General features: G+C 38.4%; 2 protein-coding genes across 2 annotated transcripts in view; one reads left to right on the forward strand and one right to left on the reverse strand.

Moving 5' to 3' along the window:
- Nucleotides 1-6,734, reverse strand: part of LOC110043101 (uncharacterized) — an 8,458-nt gene extending 1,724 nt beyond the window's left edge. Inside the window, exons 1-9 of the mRNA XM_020748516.2 lie at nt 6,463-6,734; nt 5,611-5,692; nt 4,694-4,825; nt 4,382-4,487; nt 3,856-3,913; nt 3,160-3,326; nt 1,455-1,585; nt 574-622; nt 1-328 (exon numbers count right to left, since the gene is read on the reverse strand). The exon at nt 1-328 is cut by the window's left edge and continues 1,724 nt beyond it. Coding sequence (XP_020604175.2) covers nt 1-328; nt 574-622; nt 1,455-1,585; nt 3,160-3,326; nt 3,856-3,913; nt 4,382-4,487; nt 4,694-4,825; nt 5,611-5,692; nt 6,463-6,599 — 1,190 coding nt within the window. The 5' untranslated portion in view covers nt 6,600-6,734. The remainder of the gene's footprint in view (nt 329-573; nt 623-1,454; nt 1,586-3,159; nt 3,327-3,855; nt 3,914-4,381; nt 4,488-4,693; nt 4,826-5,610; nt 5,693-6,462) is intronic.
- Nucleotides 6,709-13,865, forward strand: LOC110043102 (elongation factor 1-gamma-like). The gene is made up of 9 exons (XM_089290876.1): nt 6,709-6,777; nt 6,909-7,055; nt 7,976-8,039; nt 8,772-8,914; nt 9,609-9,752; nt 9,873-10,002; nt 10,962-11,166; nt 11,818-12,115; nt 13,677-13,865. The coding sequence occupies exons 1-9, from the start codon at nt 6,769-6,771 to the stop codon at nt 13,827-13,829; spliced, it is 1,293 nt and encodes a 430-aa protein (XP_089147002.1). The 5' UTR covers nt 6,709-6,768; the 3' UTR covers nt 13,830-13,865.
- Nucleotides 13,866-14,040: the final 175 nt, after the last annotated feature.

The raw sequence follows: 14,040 nt of genomic DNA on the forward strand, positions 1-14,040 counted from the left end.
TGCTGATAAATGTTCATTGCATAGTTCTTATCAGCACTGTATGATGATGTAACCACAGAATACGATGTCAAGGAAGGTTGTAAAACATTTGCAGATGCCACTGTAGGCTTGTCACTTGTCTGTTTTCCCGCTTGAGCGGTAACAAATGAAGTGTCCACAGTTTGCGTGACCTTTGGTGGGTCTGTCACCACAGTGACAGGCTTTTGTTGCTGCTGCGTGGGCAAGGGTGCAGGGCTGACATTTTCCACCTGTATCTGAGATGAGGTCAGTGCAGGCGGAAGTGGCTTCAGTGGTTCAGCAGATATCTGACTTGTCACAGGGGGAGTATCTATTGAAAAGAGGAAGTATACATGTTATAAACTAGCTTGAAGAAAATGGAGCACATATAGCTGAAATTAAATCAAAAAATTAACTACAACACATTTTTCGGCAAACACATTGTGTATTTTAGGACTTCTAATTTTAAGAATGTCGTATCGATCAAAATTTCTGAACAACTATTATCAATAATACAAATGTCAACTAATAGATTATTATTTCCAACAAATGATTATCATTCAAGCATTTTGTTACCTGAAGTCAATGTCTGGGATTTGATGTCTGATGATGTGCTTGTATGTTTCTGAGGAAAACAAACAAACAAAGGAAAAAAAAAAAGAAAAGGCCATTATTTTGATTTAATATATAAATTTAGCCAAGCCTAGAAGCAGAGCTTCTGATTGCACTAACTGACCATAAAGGAAAAAGAGAATTATTTTTTCTTGGATCAGAAATTCAAAAAATGATCAGTTGTGAGCATGTAATTGTTCAGCATGTGGTTTTGCTTTTTTTCCAGTTAAATTTTAACAAACTATACCCCATAAGCCTAACCAAGATTATAGAAATTATGTATGCAAAGTATCAGAGACTTTCCAAGAGACAATTGTGCCAGGAATATGTCAGAAGAAAAGTCACCAACAAGCCAGGGGTTAATTTGCTCCGAAATTTCGCCTTTGCGAGTACTCCCTGCTTCTTCCCCAGAGAAATAACCTGACTTGAGCCCACGATCCAATTAGAAAATTTGTAATTGGTCAGCAGTCAACTTCAAAAAAACATGCAACCCTGATGAGCTCTAAACCTGAGCCCACAATATGGCCATGTGATACTGGTCAGCGGATAGCTTGTTGTGACAGCTGTCAATTAACAATAGTGTGGATGCCCAAAATAAAAAAATGTAGCTATGGTAATGGTGCTACTCTCTTAGTTTTCAAGGTTTGGCGTACGGATGTACACTTATGTATGCACAGTCACGTGACAACCAAAATTTTTCAGATCGATGGGTTACAAAATTTTTTAAGGTATGGGGCTCCACTCATGCACCTTCAGCCCGTAGGAGCTCCACTATAAATTAGTACTGTATATAATTTTTTTGCACATCATACTAAAACAGCAAGATCTCTTTAAAAGTGACTCACCCTTTTCTTGGCTGGAGGGCTGGAACTTGTCACTGGACTGGATTGATTTGATGAGCTTCCCTCATCGCTGGCTTCAGTCTTCTCCTTCTTCTTTCCACCACCATACAGTTCCAGCATTTCATCACAAATATCTGCATTTATTTTTGGGGAGTTACAAATTTATTAATTAAATATGAACTATTCCAGAAAAGATGTGGTGCAAGTATCATGCACACCTGCAGCAATTTGCTAAAGTATGTATTATAATTTCAACATGACAAATGTATATAACACAAGGTTTTATTTTAGAAAAAAATGGTTTTAAAGTTGTCAGCTTGATTGCTGGAGTGCCTGATTTTATCCTCCCCCCCCCCTTGGGGGGACTCCCAAATAAAATGAATGCAGGTGCTTGTCGTATCTTTTAGCAGTTTTGGTAGCTTTTAGGATGCTCAGCCTCAAAAGGTCCAGAGTGAGAGCAGTACCTTTTAGAGTATTGAGCCAAAAAAACATGACAGGAGACAATGTGTTGCTTTAGAATTGGTACTTCTTGGGGGTGAAAAAAAATTTCACGCCATGCCCACAAAACAGCATCTAGGCACCTCTTAGGGGTTCTTTTCAAAATTTCTGATGAACACCCCTTTCCTTTTTATATGGGAGTCCCCCGCCCAAGATTTTGCCGTGATGTCTTCAAGATCTAATAAGTGGAAGAATTTTCAGCCCAGTAGCATCGCTGACTGAGATCATGAAGTAGGTGATGATCTTTGCCAGCAGCTGCCTACTTTTGGAAATTCATAGTAATACTAACACTGTATGTACATGAAGTTGACCATATGATTGTACAAACATTTTTTCATTTAAAAGGTTACTTTTTATGTTAGTTTTAAATTATCCGTTAATACGTATTTATCCAAGCTCTCATTCATAACAGTCAGAGTATTTCCACAGCAGTCATACTGATGTCCAAAAGGACAGATATTTCATTGTTAGGAGTGCCAATCTGGTTACCATAACACCATGTAAAACATATATACATGTAGCCCAATCCCTTATTAATATTGTAAAACCACCTGTTCCAGGACATAGAAAATAATAAAAAATTAAATCCAGTTATAAAAGACCCCGAGAATGCACAACAAAACAAAAATTACCAACTTAATTGGATAAGTAATTGTTTTGGTTTTGGGTTTTATGTACAACAATCAATTGAAAACCAGTATAGGAAAAAAAGTTGAAGTTGATGGGTTTATAAGATTTCACTAAAAGAGTACAGTTGCCATGATTAGTGGTGCAGTCTTTAAAAGGTGGTAGAGTAATTTCCATAGCCTGTGAACAAGTGCCTGGCAACGGCCAAAAAAGAAAATTAGGTTTAGCAAAGTGAGCCAAACATGGTAGCCATTTTTTCCACCCCAGACTGCTCTCTGCTAGCTCTTTCCTTTTTTACACTAATACCCCAATCAGGAGTCTGTTCAAAGGCTAGTGTTTTCAAAACAAAGGCTATGATTCACACGTCGTTAGCTTAAATAGACAATAGAAAACAGCTTTCTGCTGTGACATGTTAATATAATTTACCTGATTAAGAATATATTGTAAACCCTCAACTGCAGCTCCTGCATACATTAAACATTAAATTCCCCCAAACTTTCCCGTGTTTTATTCTTTTCCATCTGGCTGAATGTAAATACATGCACCATATTTGATTTCTTAATAGTACTCTCAAGAAAATTACCTTCAATCACAGATTCTGTGAGACCCTTGGTGAAGGAGTGAAACCATGTTTTTCCAGGGGCAGCTGAGGATGCCTGTAGGTCATGGTTGTTAAATTTTGCAGCCAATGCTATCATGGCTACTGATATTACTTCTGGTTTATATCTCAAACTCAGCGTGGTGGACAAGCTGGAAGGTTCAACAAATGCAGAACTCTGTTAAAGACACTTCCAAACTAAGAAAATTGAATAGGGATGTACCAGGCTGTGTTAACTGACAGATGTCCCTTTTCACCCTTTTTTCGCATGCACCACAGTCAAGACACTATTAACCCATCACAAACCTACCACAATAATTTATAGCTCTCTTCAAGAACAAAAACACAAAGAATTCCAGAGTTTATCATGAGAATATCACAGGCTGCAAGCATTGTTTACCACATGCACTCCAACAGACAATGAGTTGCACAATTATTATTTTATTTCACAGCAGCAAAAACAGTTGTCACAAATACCACTACAGGGCTGTCATTAAGTTGTAAGTCACCTGTGGCCTTGGTCTTCAAATTTGTAACAAACTTGTTGCCTTAGCAACATGAAAGTTCAATTGTAACGTCAAGAGCTCATCAAGGATACTCACCTGTGACAAGTGTTACAGGTTATGCTTAATGACAGCCCTGAACAACAAAAACAACACCACCAACAACAAACAAACAAACCTATCATTTGAGAAAGTCCATGCCATTTGAACCAACTTGTTCATCTTTGCACGATCACCTGGAATTATAATTATATTTCATTTCTTCTATAAGCCAACCAAAAATATGCACTTGTAATCATGTAAAAAGGTCACATGTAAATCTGCATGTGAGCCAGATGGCCCCATCAGGCCAGAACTTATCTCGGTTTCTGTAACATGAAGTGACTAGAAATGTTTCTACTGATCCCCCCTGGATGGAATGCTAGTCAATCGCAGGGTAACCCCTGTATTAAATTTACCAGTAACCATTTGTACACCTGGGTGGAGAGAGGCACTGTGAGAGCAAGTGTCATGCACTGTGAGAGTCAAGTCTTGGCCAGGGCTTGCACTTGGATCGCTCAATTCAGACTCGAGCACAATAACCATGAGGCCACCGCACCTCCATACTTGTAATCATGTACATGTAGCTTACATGTAACTATTATATCATTTGACGTGTTATTATTGTGAGAAATTCTAGCCAGCGCACTAATATAATCATATACCTTTGAGTGCTTTGCCAAACTTTAGTAGGCTTGGGTACGGATGCTCAACTTGGAGATCAAACTTGATTGTTTGTAATAGAACTCTTTCATACATCATTACCTCTTCCTAAAATTAAATGAAAATTAAAAGGTAAATTACATGTTAAATTTAACACAAGGTAAAGCTTTGAAAGAAAAATAACCGCCAAAAGTAGTGATGAAATTTCACAGTTGTTTGTAAAAAATCTTGCAAGTGACATCTTAAGTTTATAAAGGTTATGATGCTTTAGAAGTAGCTTCTCAAACAATGGAAGCAATGGAAGTGACAGATACCTTAGGATCCTCACCAAACACTTCAAATTGATTATCAGACAAAATGTTCTTTGCTGTCTTGATGATATCTCGGCATTTCTTGGGGGTTTCTTCCACTTTTCCAGCAAGAAATAGGCATGCTGCCCCTGTGACCTGACATATTGAAAAGAGAGTGAAAAAGAAAACAGAAACAATTCAAACGAAACACAAGATTTTGATGTTCCCTTCACATGTAGGCAATCACCTCCAGGATCAACAGTAGCTGGTTGCTTATAGGAGATGATACATGTAGTTTATTAGACTAATGGAAGTCTTTGGGATGCAGGGATGGTGTAGTAGTGAGAGCCCTCACCTCCCAGCAATGTGGCCTGGGTTCGATTCTGGCCTGGTGCCATATGTGGATTAAGTTAATTGTTGTTGATTCTCTCCATGTGTCAAGGGTCTTTCTCTGGGTTCTCTGGTTTTCCTCCCTCCACAAAAACTAACGTCTCCAAATTTGAATTCGACCAGGATAGAGGACCTGCATGAAAACCAGCTAAGGATGATGCGGCTTTCTCTCTAAACATTGTAATTTATTGATTGATTGATTTATTCATTTATTTTATGTACATGAGTCACTACAAAACAGGCACATGACTGGAATTCTAAAATATGGAAATACAAAGGGAGACGAAAACTAATACATGTACATGTATGACGGCATAAGCTCAGTTACCCATCAGTCCTTTTCAAAAAGGAACTATCCACCTGTTTCTTCTCAACATTTACTTCACATGAACGACTGCCTTTCTCCTTGGATACATGTAAGTTACTGTATCAATTTTACAAAAAATATTTATGCTATTCACTCGAAAGTGATCTATCTAGTGGATAGTGTTACCCTTCCTTTGAACAACTGGGACCAGAATTTTGTTACAATGTGACTAGCAAAGACATACCCAGCGTGGGAAGTTTTTGAACGATTGCACCATGTAGAACCTGTGGAAGTACACTGCTCCTGTGGCCATTGTGTCATAGCGTCTGATATTCAGTGTGTTAAGTAGCTAATTACTTAATCAGTGCAAGTCAACGAGGTCAAGAAAATTAGGAATATTTCCAGACTTCCTAATTTACAAAGCAATTACATGTAGCTGTTCCCTCGGAAAGAATTAGCAGAAATTTACCTTCAACTTTCTAAACTCCACATTTTTCAAACCAATTTCTTAAGCCCTGTGTCTAGTGTAAGGGGGTTATGCATTTCCCCATGCAGTTCTTTTTATTTGTGGCCATGGACTAAGACGGAGTCGAGGTCAACAAACTTGCAAAATAAATGAGGCCAATATCCAGTCATCTTGACTGAACAAGCATGGTCAATAAAGGATTTATTATATGGCTTTTGGGGAAATTTTTCTTGCGGGACACAGCAGGTAGTCCCATGCTAGCAAGATAGCACCATCTTGCCCACTCAGGTAGCCAATCACAGCACAGGATTTGGCTCATCTTGCCCACTCACAGAGCTTGCCATATAATAAAAACACATATTACACGCATTGACCACGCATTTTAAACGCACCAAACACGCAAATACTACAGTACACGCGTCCCGTCCAACTCGACAGACAAAGAGGTTAACACAGAGACCGGCAAAATCTCGATAATATTAAGAAAATACATTGAACTGGGACTCATCCCCAGAAGCATATAGCATACTACAGTCTAGCATGTGTTCTCGTTATCTCAACCGGGAAGGAGTGCACAGAAAACCCTTACCGAAAGCCAGAGTAGATGCATTCGTAAAAACAAAAGGATACAGTCTCATTCGGTTACCGCAGTTCATGATGAAACGGGTTCCTTCTCTCCTGTAGCGTATTTCAGTCATGTAATCAATGCCATCTAACCTGGAGGGCGTCCTCAACAGGTCCTCCTTGCTGAAGTACCAGTTGGGCATGATTGCTAAAGTTCCAGAACACCCTATGTAAAAACTACATTTTATCTGCAACCTGCATGTGCCGCCATGTTTTCCACCTCAAGGTTCAATGCGGCCCGGTCACCAAGCTGAAGCTATAAAGTTGGACCCAGCACCCCACATTCTTCCTCTACTTCTTCCCTAAAAAGCAATGGCTGGTGTAGGTTTTTTCTGTGGCAATCCTTTTCGTTGTTAAGTAATCCTGACATTCCCTAAGGAGCCTACAATCATTTTGGATATAGTAGGAGTAAATTAGTATTTCGGTCAAACGATTTTTGTCTCTTTTCACAGGCTTTGTACACGTACCCCGATAACTTTCGGGCCTACAAAATTCTCATCGCTGCCGAATATAGCGGTGCAAATGTTACTCTGCCACCCTTCAAGCTGGGCGAGACGAACCAAACTGCCGAGTTTTTGGCAAAATTTCCACTGGGAAAGGTATCTTTAAGAGGTTTTTGTTAGAAACTGAAAGCTAAAAAAAAAAATATGAAAAAAAAATTCGCAAGTAACATTGAATCTGTACAGTACAACTAATTAGTAATTGATAAGCAAGATCCATAAGATCCAAGATCCTTTGAGACTGAATACCTTGTAAAAGAGAATTAATGTACAGCAATAGTTTTGGAACTGTATAAACAGCAAAAGATCAAAGATTTCCAGTTACTCCTCAGACAAAAGCTTTGACTTATCGATGGTGGACCCTTGTCAGTGCAGTGTTGCATGCCACTTGCAATTTTGCAGTCATTTTTTAGTAGATATTGTTGGTATCTCGTAAACGGACAGCATTTTGAATCTTTTTTAAACCATTAAAACTTGTCAAAAACCATCATTTTAAAATTTATTCTTCCCTGATTGTAGTTGGTGCTTGATCAAATGATTGAGCTGTTACAAGCAGAGGAACCCTCTCGTCTCTCACCAAGCAGAAAGAGACGGAACTATCTGTCTCATGGGGTGGGGCCTGGGAGGACTCTCTCTTAGAGAGTCCAACCTCAAAAGGCCCACAGCAGGAGCCTTTGCAGTGACTTTTGGGGTTTTTAGCCGAAAAAAATATGACAGGAGATAAAGTGTTGTTTTAGAACTGGTACCTCTTAGGAGGAAAAAAGTTTCAAGCTATGCGCACGAAACAGAACCTCTTAGGGGTTCTTTTCAAATTTCTGACAAGTACTGCTGTCCTTTTTAATGGCAGTCTCTCTGACCCTGCATGTTAAAAGGCATATAATGTTAAGGGTGGAAATCCAGACAATGTCTGTATTGTAACACAATAATAAATCCGTGAGAGCATTTTTCAATGAAGCCCTGTCAGTTTTATATTTTCTGCTTTACAAGTGTTGTAATTTCCATTATTTTATCATGTGCAGGTCCCAGCCTTTGAGACTAAAGATGGGAAGTGTATTTATGAAAGCAATGCCATTGCTTATTATGGTATGTTTCTGTATGGCCATAATATGTCATATTTTTACCCTCCCCTAACAAACAAGTGCCCTACTGTTGAGAGAAGAGATGTATGAAATTTATTGCCTTTAACAGTCAGAAAAACTAGTCAGACATTTAGGCCTCAAAATGATGTTAGTGAAATGTCAGTTAAAATAGACCTTTTAATGATGTGGCAGCCATTTTGAATTCCATTGTTTCAAATAGCTATTATGGGGTGCTTAGGGGTAAATACTCACCAATTTCCCCCCTGAGCATCCCATAATGTCTCATAACAATAGAAATCAAATTGGCTGCCGTGTCGCTAAAAAGGTTTATTAGGGTGCCTAATGAATTATCAGAGATATTAGACTGTCACCTCTTTGGCTTGCAAAATTTAATAATCACTCTTTGCGGAGCTCTAAATGTGAATACAAGCTGATCCAAACTTGGTCCTTGGTCCTCCGAACAACAAAATTCTAATAAGAAATCTTAGATTAGACTGCCAATACGAGATTTAGTACGAGTATAACTTTACAAATCTACATGTAGCACTTAGCATGCTTTGGATTATCAAGATTCATACCAGTCTTGTACACTCAGATAATTCAGTCAACTGGTTGGCAACAGGGGGAAGTGAGAGCCTTGAGAACATAACTGGACTGGAATTCAAAGTCCTATTTTTACTTGATCTTGTGGTTGTACTGGTGTCTAAAGCTTGTTATATCTCTCTCCCATTTTCAGTGTCCAGTGATCAACTACGAGGCAAGACTCCACTAGAGGGAGCACTCATTCAGCAGTATGTGAACTTTGCTGACCAAGAACTCTTGCCTGCGATGGCCACCTGGGTTTTTCCCACTCTAGGTTTGATGCAGTTTAACAAGCAGGTGTGTAAGTTTGTTCAGACAAGATGAAATTTTAAATAAGTGTGTGAGGGGGTGACTGAAGTTTTGTGCAGTTGTTTTGAATTTCATCTCCTTGATGCAGCCATTCTACAAGCTATAAACTTCACAAGTCAGCAATGTTGATCTTAAAACTTAAACTTGGTTATAATGAACGAGACATTGTACTTGGGGTGAAAAATACCAGTCAGAATAATTATTCAAATTTGTTCTTAATCAAATATGTTTTAAGGAAAAAATTGTGCTTGAGCCTAGTGGCCCATCAAATTGGCACTTAACTCTGGTTTCCTAACATGATGACATGAGAAATATTTGATTTTTTTCTCCCCCTGGATGGATTTTATTGTATCGCAGGGTTATCCACAGTGTTAAATGCACTTTACGTCACCTATACACCTGGGTGGAGAGAAGTACTATTAGAGCAAAGTGTCCTGCCTAAAAGTGTAACACAATGACCCCAACCAGGGCTCAAAGCACGATTGCTTGACCCAGAGTCCGGCATGCTAGTCGTTAGGCCATGCTCCCTCCTAGATTTGTGTTTAGAATGTTAATTGATGAACTAAAAAGTAGCATAGCTTGACCACACTATGCTGTAAACATCCTAATGAACTACGTTCACTACATTTATGATTCTTCAATTGATGCTCTTATTTGATATTGTCTTCTTTGTGTTCCAAAGGCCACTGATAAAGCCATGGAGGATATAAAGAAATCCTTGACAGTATTGAACAATGCTCTGTTGACAAAGACTTTCCTTGTAGGTGAACGTGTGACACTTGCTGACATCTCTGTAGCTTGCAATCTTCTCATGCTATACAAACAGGTCAGTTATTCTAGTCTAGATTATGAGTTCATTAACGTAATTAAACCTTATTGTTTTCAATGTTTCTGTTTGAATGTCTAAGTTGCAAATATCTAAATTTAATTTGTGGTATGTTTTCAGGTGATGGATCCCAGCTTCAGAGCTCAATTTGGTAATGTAAACAGGTGGTTCCTCACCACTGTGAACCAGCCGCAGTTTAAAAAGGTATTGGGTGAAGTAAAGCTGTGTGAAACCATGGCCAAATTTGATGGTAAGTCGATGATATTACAGTATAAACATCGTAATAGAGGGGAATGGTTGTGAAGTCTGACAAAACTCTTTGTTAGATGTGCTTGACCATGCACAAAACACGATGGTTGTTTTCTTCTGACCGAGGAACTAATCAAAAGAAAATGTTTTGGTTATGTCATAGTTAATACAGTACAGGCAAAAGGCAAAACAAAATATTGTGCACCAGACCATCCAACATAAATCTTGCCATCTTTGTTTGTTCCTTTGAAGCCACTGGGCTTCATAACCATTCCCTTCTATTAATTTTGTTAAATAGTGGACATTAATAATATAAACAGAGATTGAGGAATTTTTTTAAGTTCAGTAAGTGCTATGCTAGGACAAGCTCAACCTGATCTTAATTCCAAGATGGCGGTGAGGAATTGCAAATGGTAAGCACATTTTGCACTCTAAAATTTTGAATGAGAATTTTGGACTACATGTACCTTTTAAGAAGTGCTGTTTATTTCCAAAATTGCCTTTTCTTTTACATTCTGACCGACTTTTCTGGAATTTTGGGGTAAATGGTAAAGAACCATTTTTATTCCAGATTAAGATCAATCACCACACCCACAAAGTGTTAGTTTTAAAAGCCAAGGGGCAAACTGAAAGGTTGTATGGGCCAGATGAGTGGCCTCTTTACGCAGTGAGTGATATTTTGATTATGGGTCATACAGTGAAAGCAACCTGGTGACCATGTACAGAATGAGGTTTTGCTGATGGTTGTGAGAAAGTGCTTAGGAACAGGTTTACAAAAGTCAATACGGGCTTTAGGATGATATGCTTAGCTCTTGAAAATTCAAATACCATCTCAGATCACCTATTTTCAAATTTCAGAGAGATTACTGAGATTTGGTCTAGCCTGGGAAATCACCAAGAAATTAAAATAAATATATATATTTACTAAGCTCATTTTACGTGTTCCATTTATCTCCTTAGCAAAGAAATTTGCTGAATTGCATCCAAAGACAGATGAGAAGAAGGAGAAGAGAGGAAAAGCAGCCAAAGAGGAGAAACCTAAGCAAGAAAAAAAACCAAAACAAGAGAAGAAAGAAAAACCAAAGAAAGAACAGGACAACGATGATGATGATGATTTGCCGAAGGAACCAAAGGCTAAAGATCCCTATGCTGGTCTTCCAAAGAGGTTAGGAATTCACACAACTCATACTTATAGTTCGGCAGTAGTATGTCTACATTAGAATTGTGCTCTTCTTCACAAAAATTATGTTTTTCATCGCTAATGTTTTGTGGAGTTTTGGGTTAGTTGTTGTCAAAACTATAGGACAGAAACTATAAGCTTAAACCTCAGTGAAAAGTGGAATCAAAATTTATGCCAATCTTGGATTTGCTTAATTGTGCCTAGAGCTTTTGGGCCCTGGTCTAGGACTCAGTTTAAATCACTATTCAACAGTTAAGTCATAACACAAAACAAACTACAGTAGTACAGTTCCTCCAGTGCTGTAAGTGGAAAGTCTTGGACCATGAAAAATTCTTTGCATAGGAGAAATGTCTGCTCAGGGGGGATGTGGTGTTTTGATCTATGGGTGGTTAGGGATGGTTTCACAGATAGTCTCTATTAGGTGAAAACCAAGTTGATGCTTGCTGTTGTATTGCTGCATTTTTATGGAGTTACAGTAACACGCTACAAGTACTACTGGAGCCTATCACTGTTGCTAATAAATTTAATGTAACTCTGTGTATTGAAGCTGGCCACAACTCCAGTTCTTGTTTCTCTTTGATCTTAATTTTGTGATTGTTTTTTTTTGTTGTTGTTGTTGTTGTTGTTGTTTATTAGCTCATTTGACATGGATGAATTCAAGCGCACCTACTCAAACAAAGACACGGAGACAGTGGCTATTCCACACTTCTGGGAACATTTTAACAAGGAAGACTTTTCTGTGTGGCTGGCTGAGTATCAGTACAATGAAGAGCTGAAAAGGGTCTTTATGGCCTGCAACTTGGTAGGGGGCATGTTTCAGCGTCTAGAAAAACTGCACAAGACTGCATTTGCCAGTGTGTGTGTTTTTGGAAAGGATGGTGATGTCTCCATCTCTGGTATTTGGATCTGCCGCACACAAGAGCTGGCCTTTAGGGTAGGTGTCAAACATTCCAGGTGCGACATTTTTTCCACCACAAATCTTTTCTTTATCCTGTTATACATTGTTTTTTTTTTTGGTCTAAAATAATCCATTGTCTAAAATTTGACATTTTTGTATTGTTTTCTGTTGTTGCTTTTTTGATACACGCACTGAGCCGTGTTTGTGAGGTAAAGAGTTAGGCTAAGGAGTGGTTGAACCATTTTAAAGAATGAGCCTCGATGATTATTACTTTTTAGAGTAGTGGACTGAATCTATGTGTGGAAATCTGTTCAGTACTTGTATGAGGGGCTCTGTATAAGGAAGTAACATGCATTTCTTTTGAGATTTTGGAAAGGTCCAGTTTGATTCAGCAGCTGTAACTAGTGTTTAGTGTTTAAAGTGAAAATTTTTGCTGCTTCAAGTACAAGTTTATTCTTTCTTAAAGCACTAAGCATGTTTTAAAATAAGGTAACTTTTTGTTTTGGTAAAATTGGAGTATTGTACGTACAGTGACGTCATGGCCAATTTTTTTGCTCTGATAGGTTTCCAGATTTTCTTACCCACATTTTTATGCTTCTTCCACTTTGCCACACCAAGCTCCACTTGTAATTCTTTTGTTTATAATGAAGAACCCTCGTGAGATAATCATTAAAAAAGGTTTCAGAAAGGAATTCGTAAGTGTTTGTGGTTACTGTTTGAGATGTTTTAAACTGTGGTTTCATTCTCCGGTCCCATTGTTTCCTAATATTACTCCAGTTTTGGGGGATTACTTACCATGTAATCCTCTTCTTATGTGTCTGCACATAAGGCCGTTTTTGGCCACAGAAAAGTATGGTGTGTCTTGAAGAAAGCCATCTCTTTCCTGAGTTTATCCATCTTGTCTCACTGACACAAAGAACTTCATTGCAGTAGTTCTGCATCTTTTTTAATACTGACTTCAGTTTTCCTGTTTGATATGATGCTCTAACATTCCAACATCTTATCTGCAGTTTTCATTTAGGGTTAAGGAGATCCGTTTTTAAGATGCCCGCACCTGGTTGGGTTTGGCTGCCATCCGTCATCATCCCTAGAGTCTGTGGCTCTTCATTCCTTGCAATATTGACATCTTGTTCTTTGGTTTTGGTTTCCATAGCAAGGGTTTTTGTACGGAGTTGGGTCGCTAGCCCCACCCCTTACTAAATCGCAATAACCATTGCTTGAAACAGGAATTCAGATTGTGGTCGTTTTGACCAAAAGCCAGTTCACTCGATGCCATTTTGCCCAGACTTATTGTCGGTTCACTCGGATTGTTACCTCCAAGGTCAATGGATTAAAGAAAGAGAAATTAACATGTGTTGTGTAATTTTGTTTCATTATGCCCATAATGTTCTCTTTTTCACTTGGCTTAAAGAAAGAGAAATTTTAAGCACAACTTTCTAGAAACTTTCAGTCCGTGGAAAAGAGTTTTAGTCTGGACAAACTGACATTGGGCAAACTGGCTATCGGTTGAACCACTGGTTACCTAGAAACAGAAAACAGCATTGTTGCTTTTAACGCATTAAGTTAATCATGTCACGTTATTCTCACTTACTTGCAGCTGAATGAAGACTGGAACATTGATGCGCCTTCGTACAAGTTCACCAAGTTAGACGTGGATAACCCAGACCATAAGAAGATAATCAATGAGTACCTGTTAATGGAAGGAGACTTTGGTGGAAAAACATTCAACCAAGGAAAAATCTTTAAATAGACTCAAAACTGCTGCAAAATAAACTGCCCCACAGTGAATTAACTGTGTGATTTCTTGTCTGTTTTATTATTATTATTATTATTATTATTATTATTTAAATCTTTTAAACCTGGTTTTCACTAACGCACAAGCATTCATGAGCATAAGCTGACATAGGCAGATGCGGTAAGGTGTTGTTGATTAGCACCTTTTGTTGGGAAAATTCCTAACA

The sequence above is a fragment of the Orbicella faveolata genome, unplaced genomic scaffold, assembly GCF_042242905.1.
Source record: "Orbicella faveolata isolate gen_17 unplaced genomic scaffold, um_ofav_v1 contig_24, whole genome shotgun sequence".
In the NCBI taxonomy this organism is placed as follows: Eukaryota; Metazoa; Cnidaria; class Anthozoa; order Scleractinia; family Merulinidae; genus Orbicella; species Orbicella faveolata.

What these genes read in the sequence shown, in the direction of transcription:
- LOC110043102 (XM_089290876.1), top strand. An exon ending in AACCATGGCCAAATTTGATG is followed by an intron (nt 10,003 to 10,961) that starts GTAAGTCGATGA and finishes TTATCTCCTTAG; the next exon opens with CAAAGAAATTTGCTGAATTG. An exon ending in TATGCTGGTCTTCCAAAGAG is followed by an intron (nt 11,167 to 11,817) that starts GTTAGGAATTCA and finishes GTTGTTTATTAG; the next exon opens with CTCATTTGACATGGATGAAT.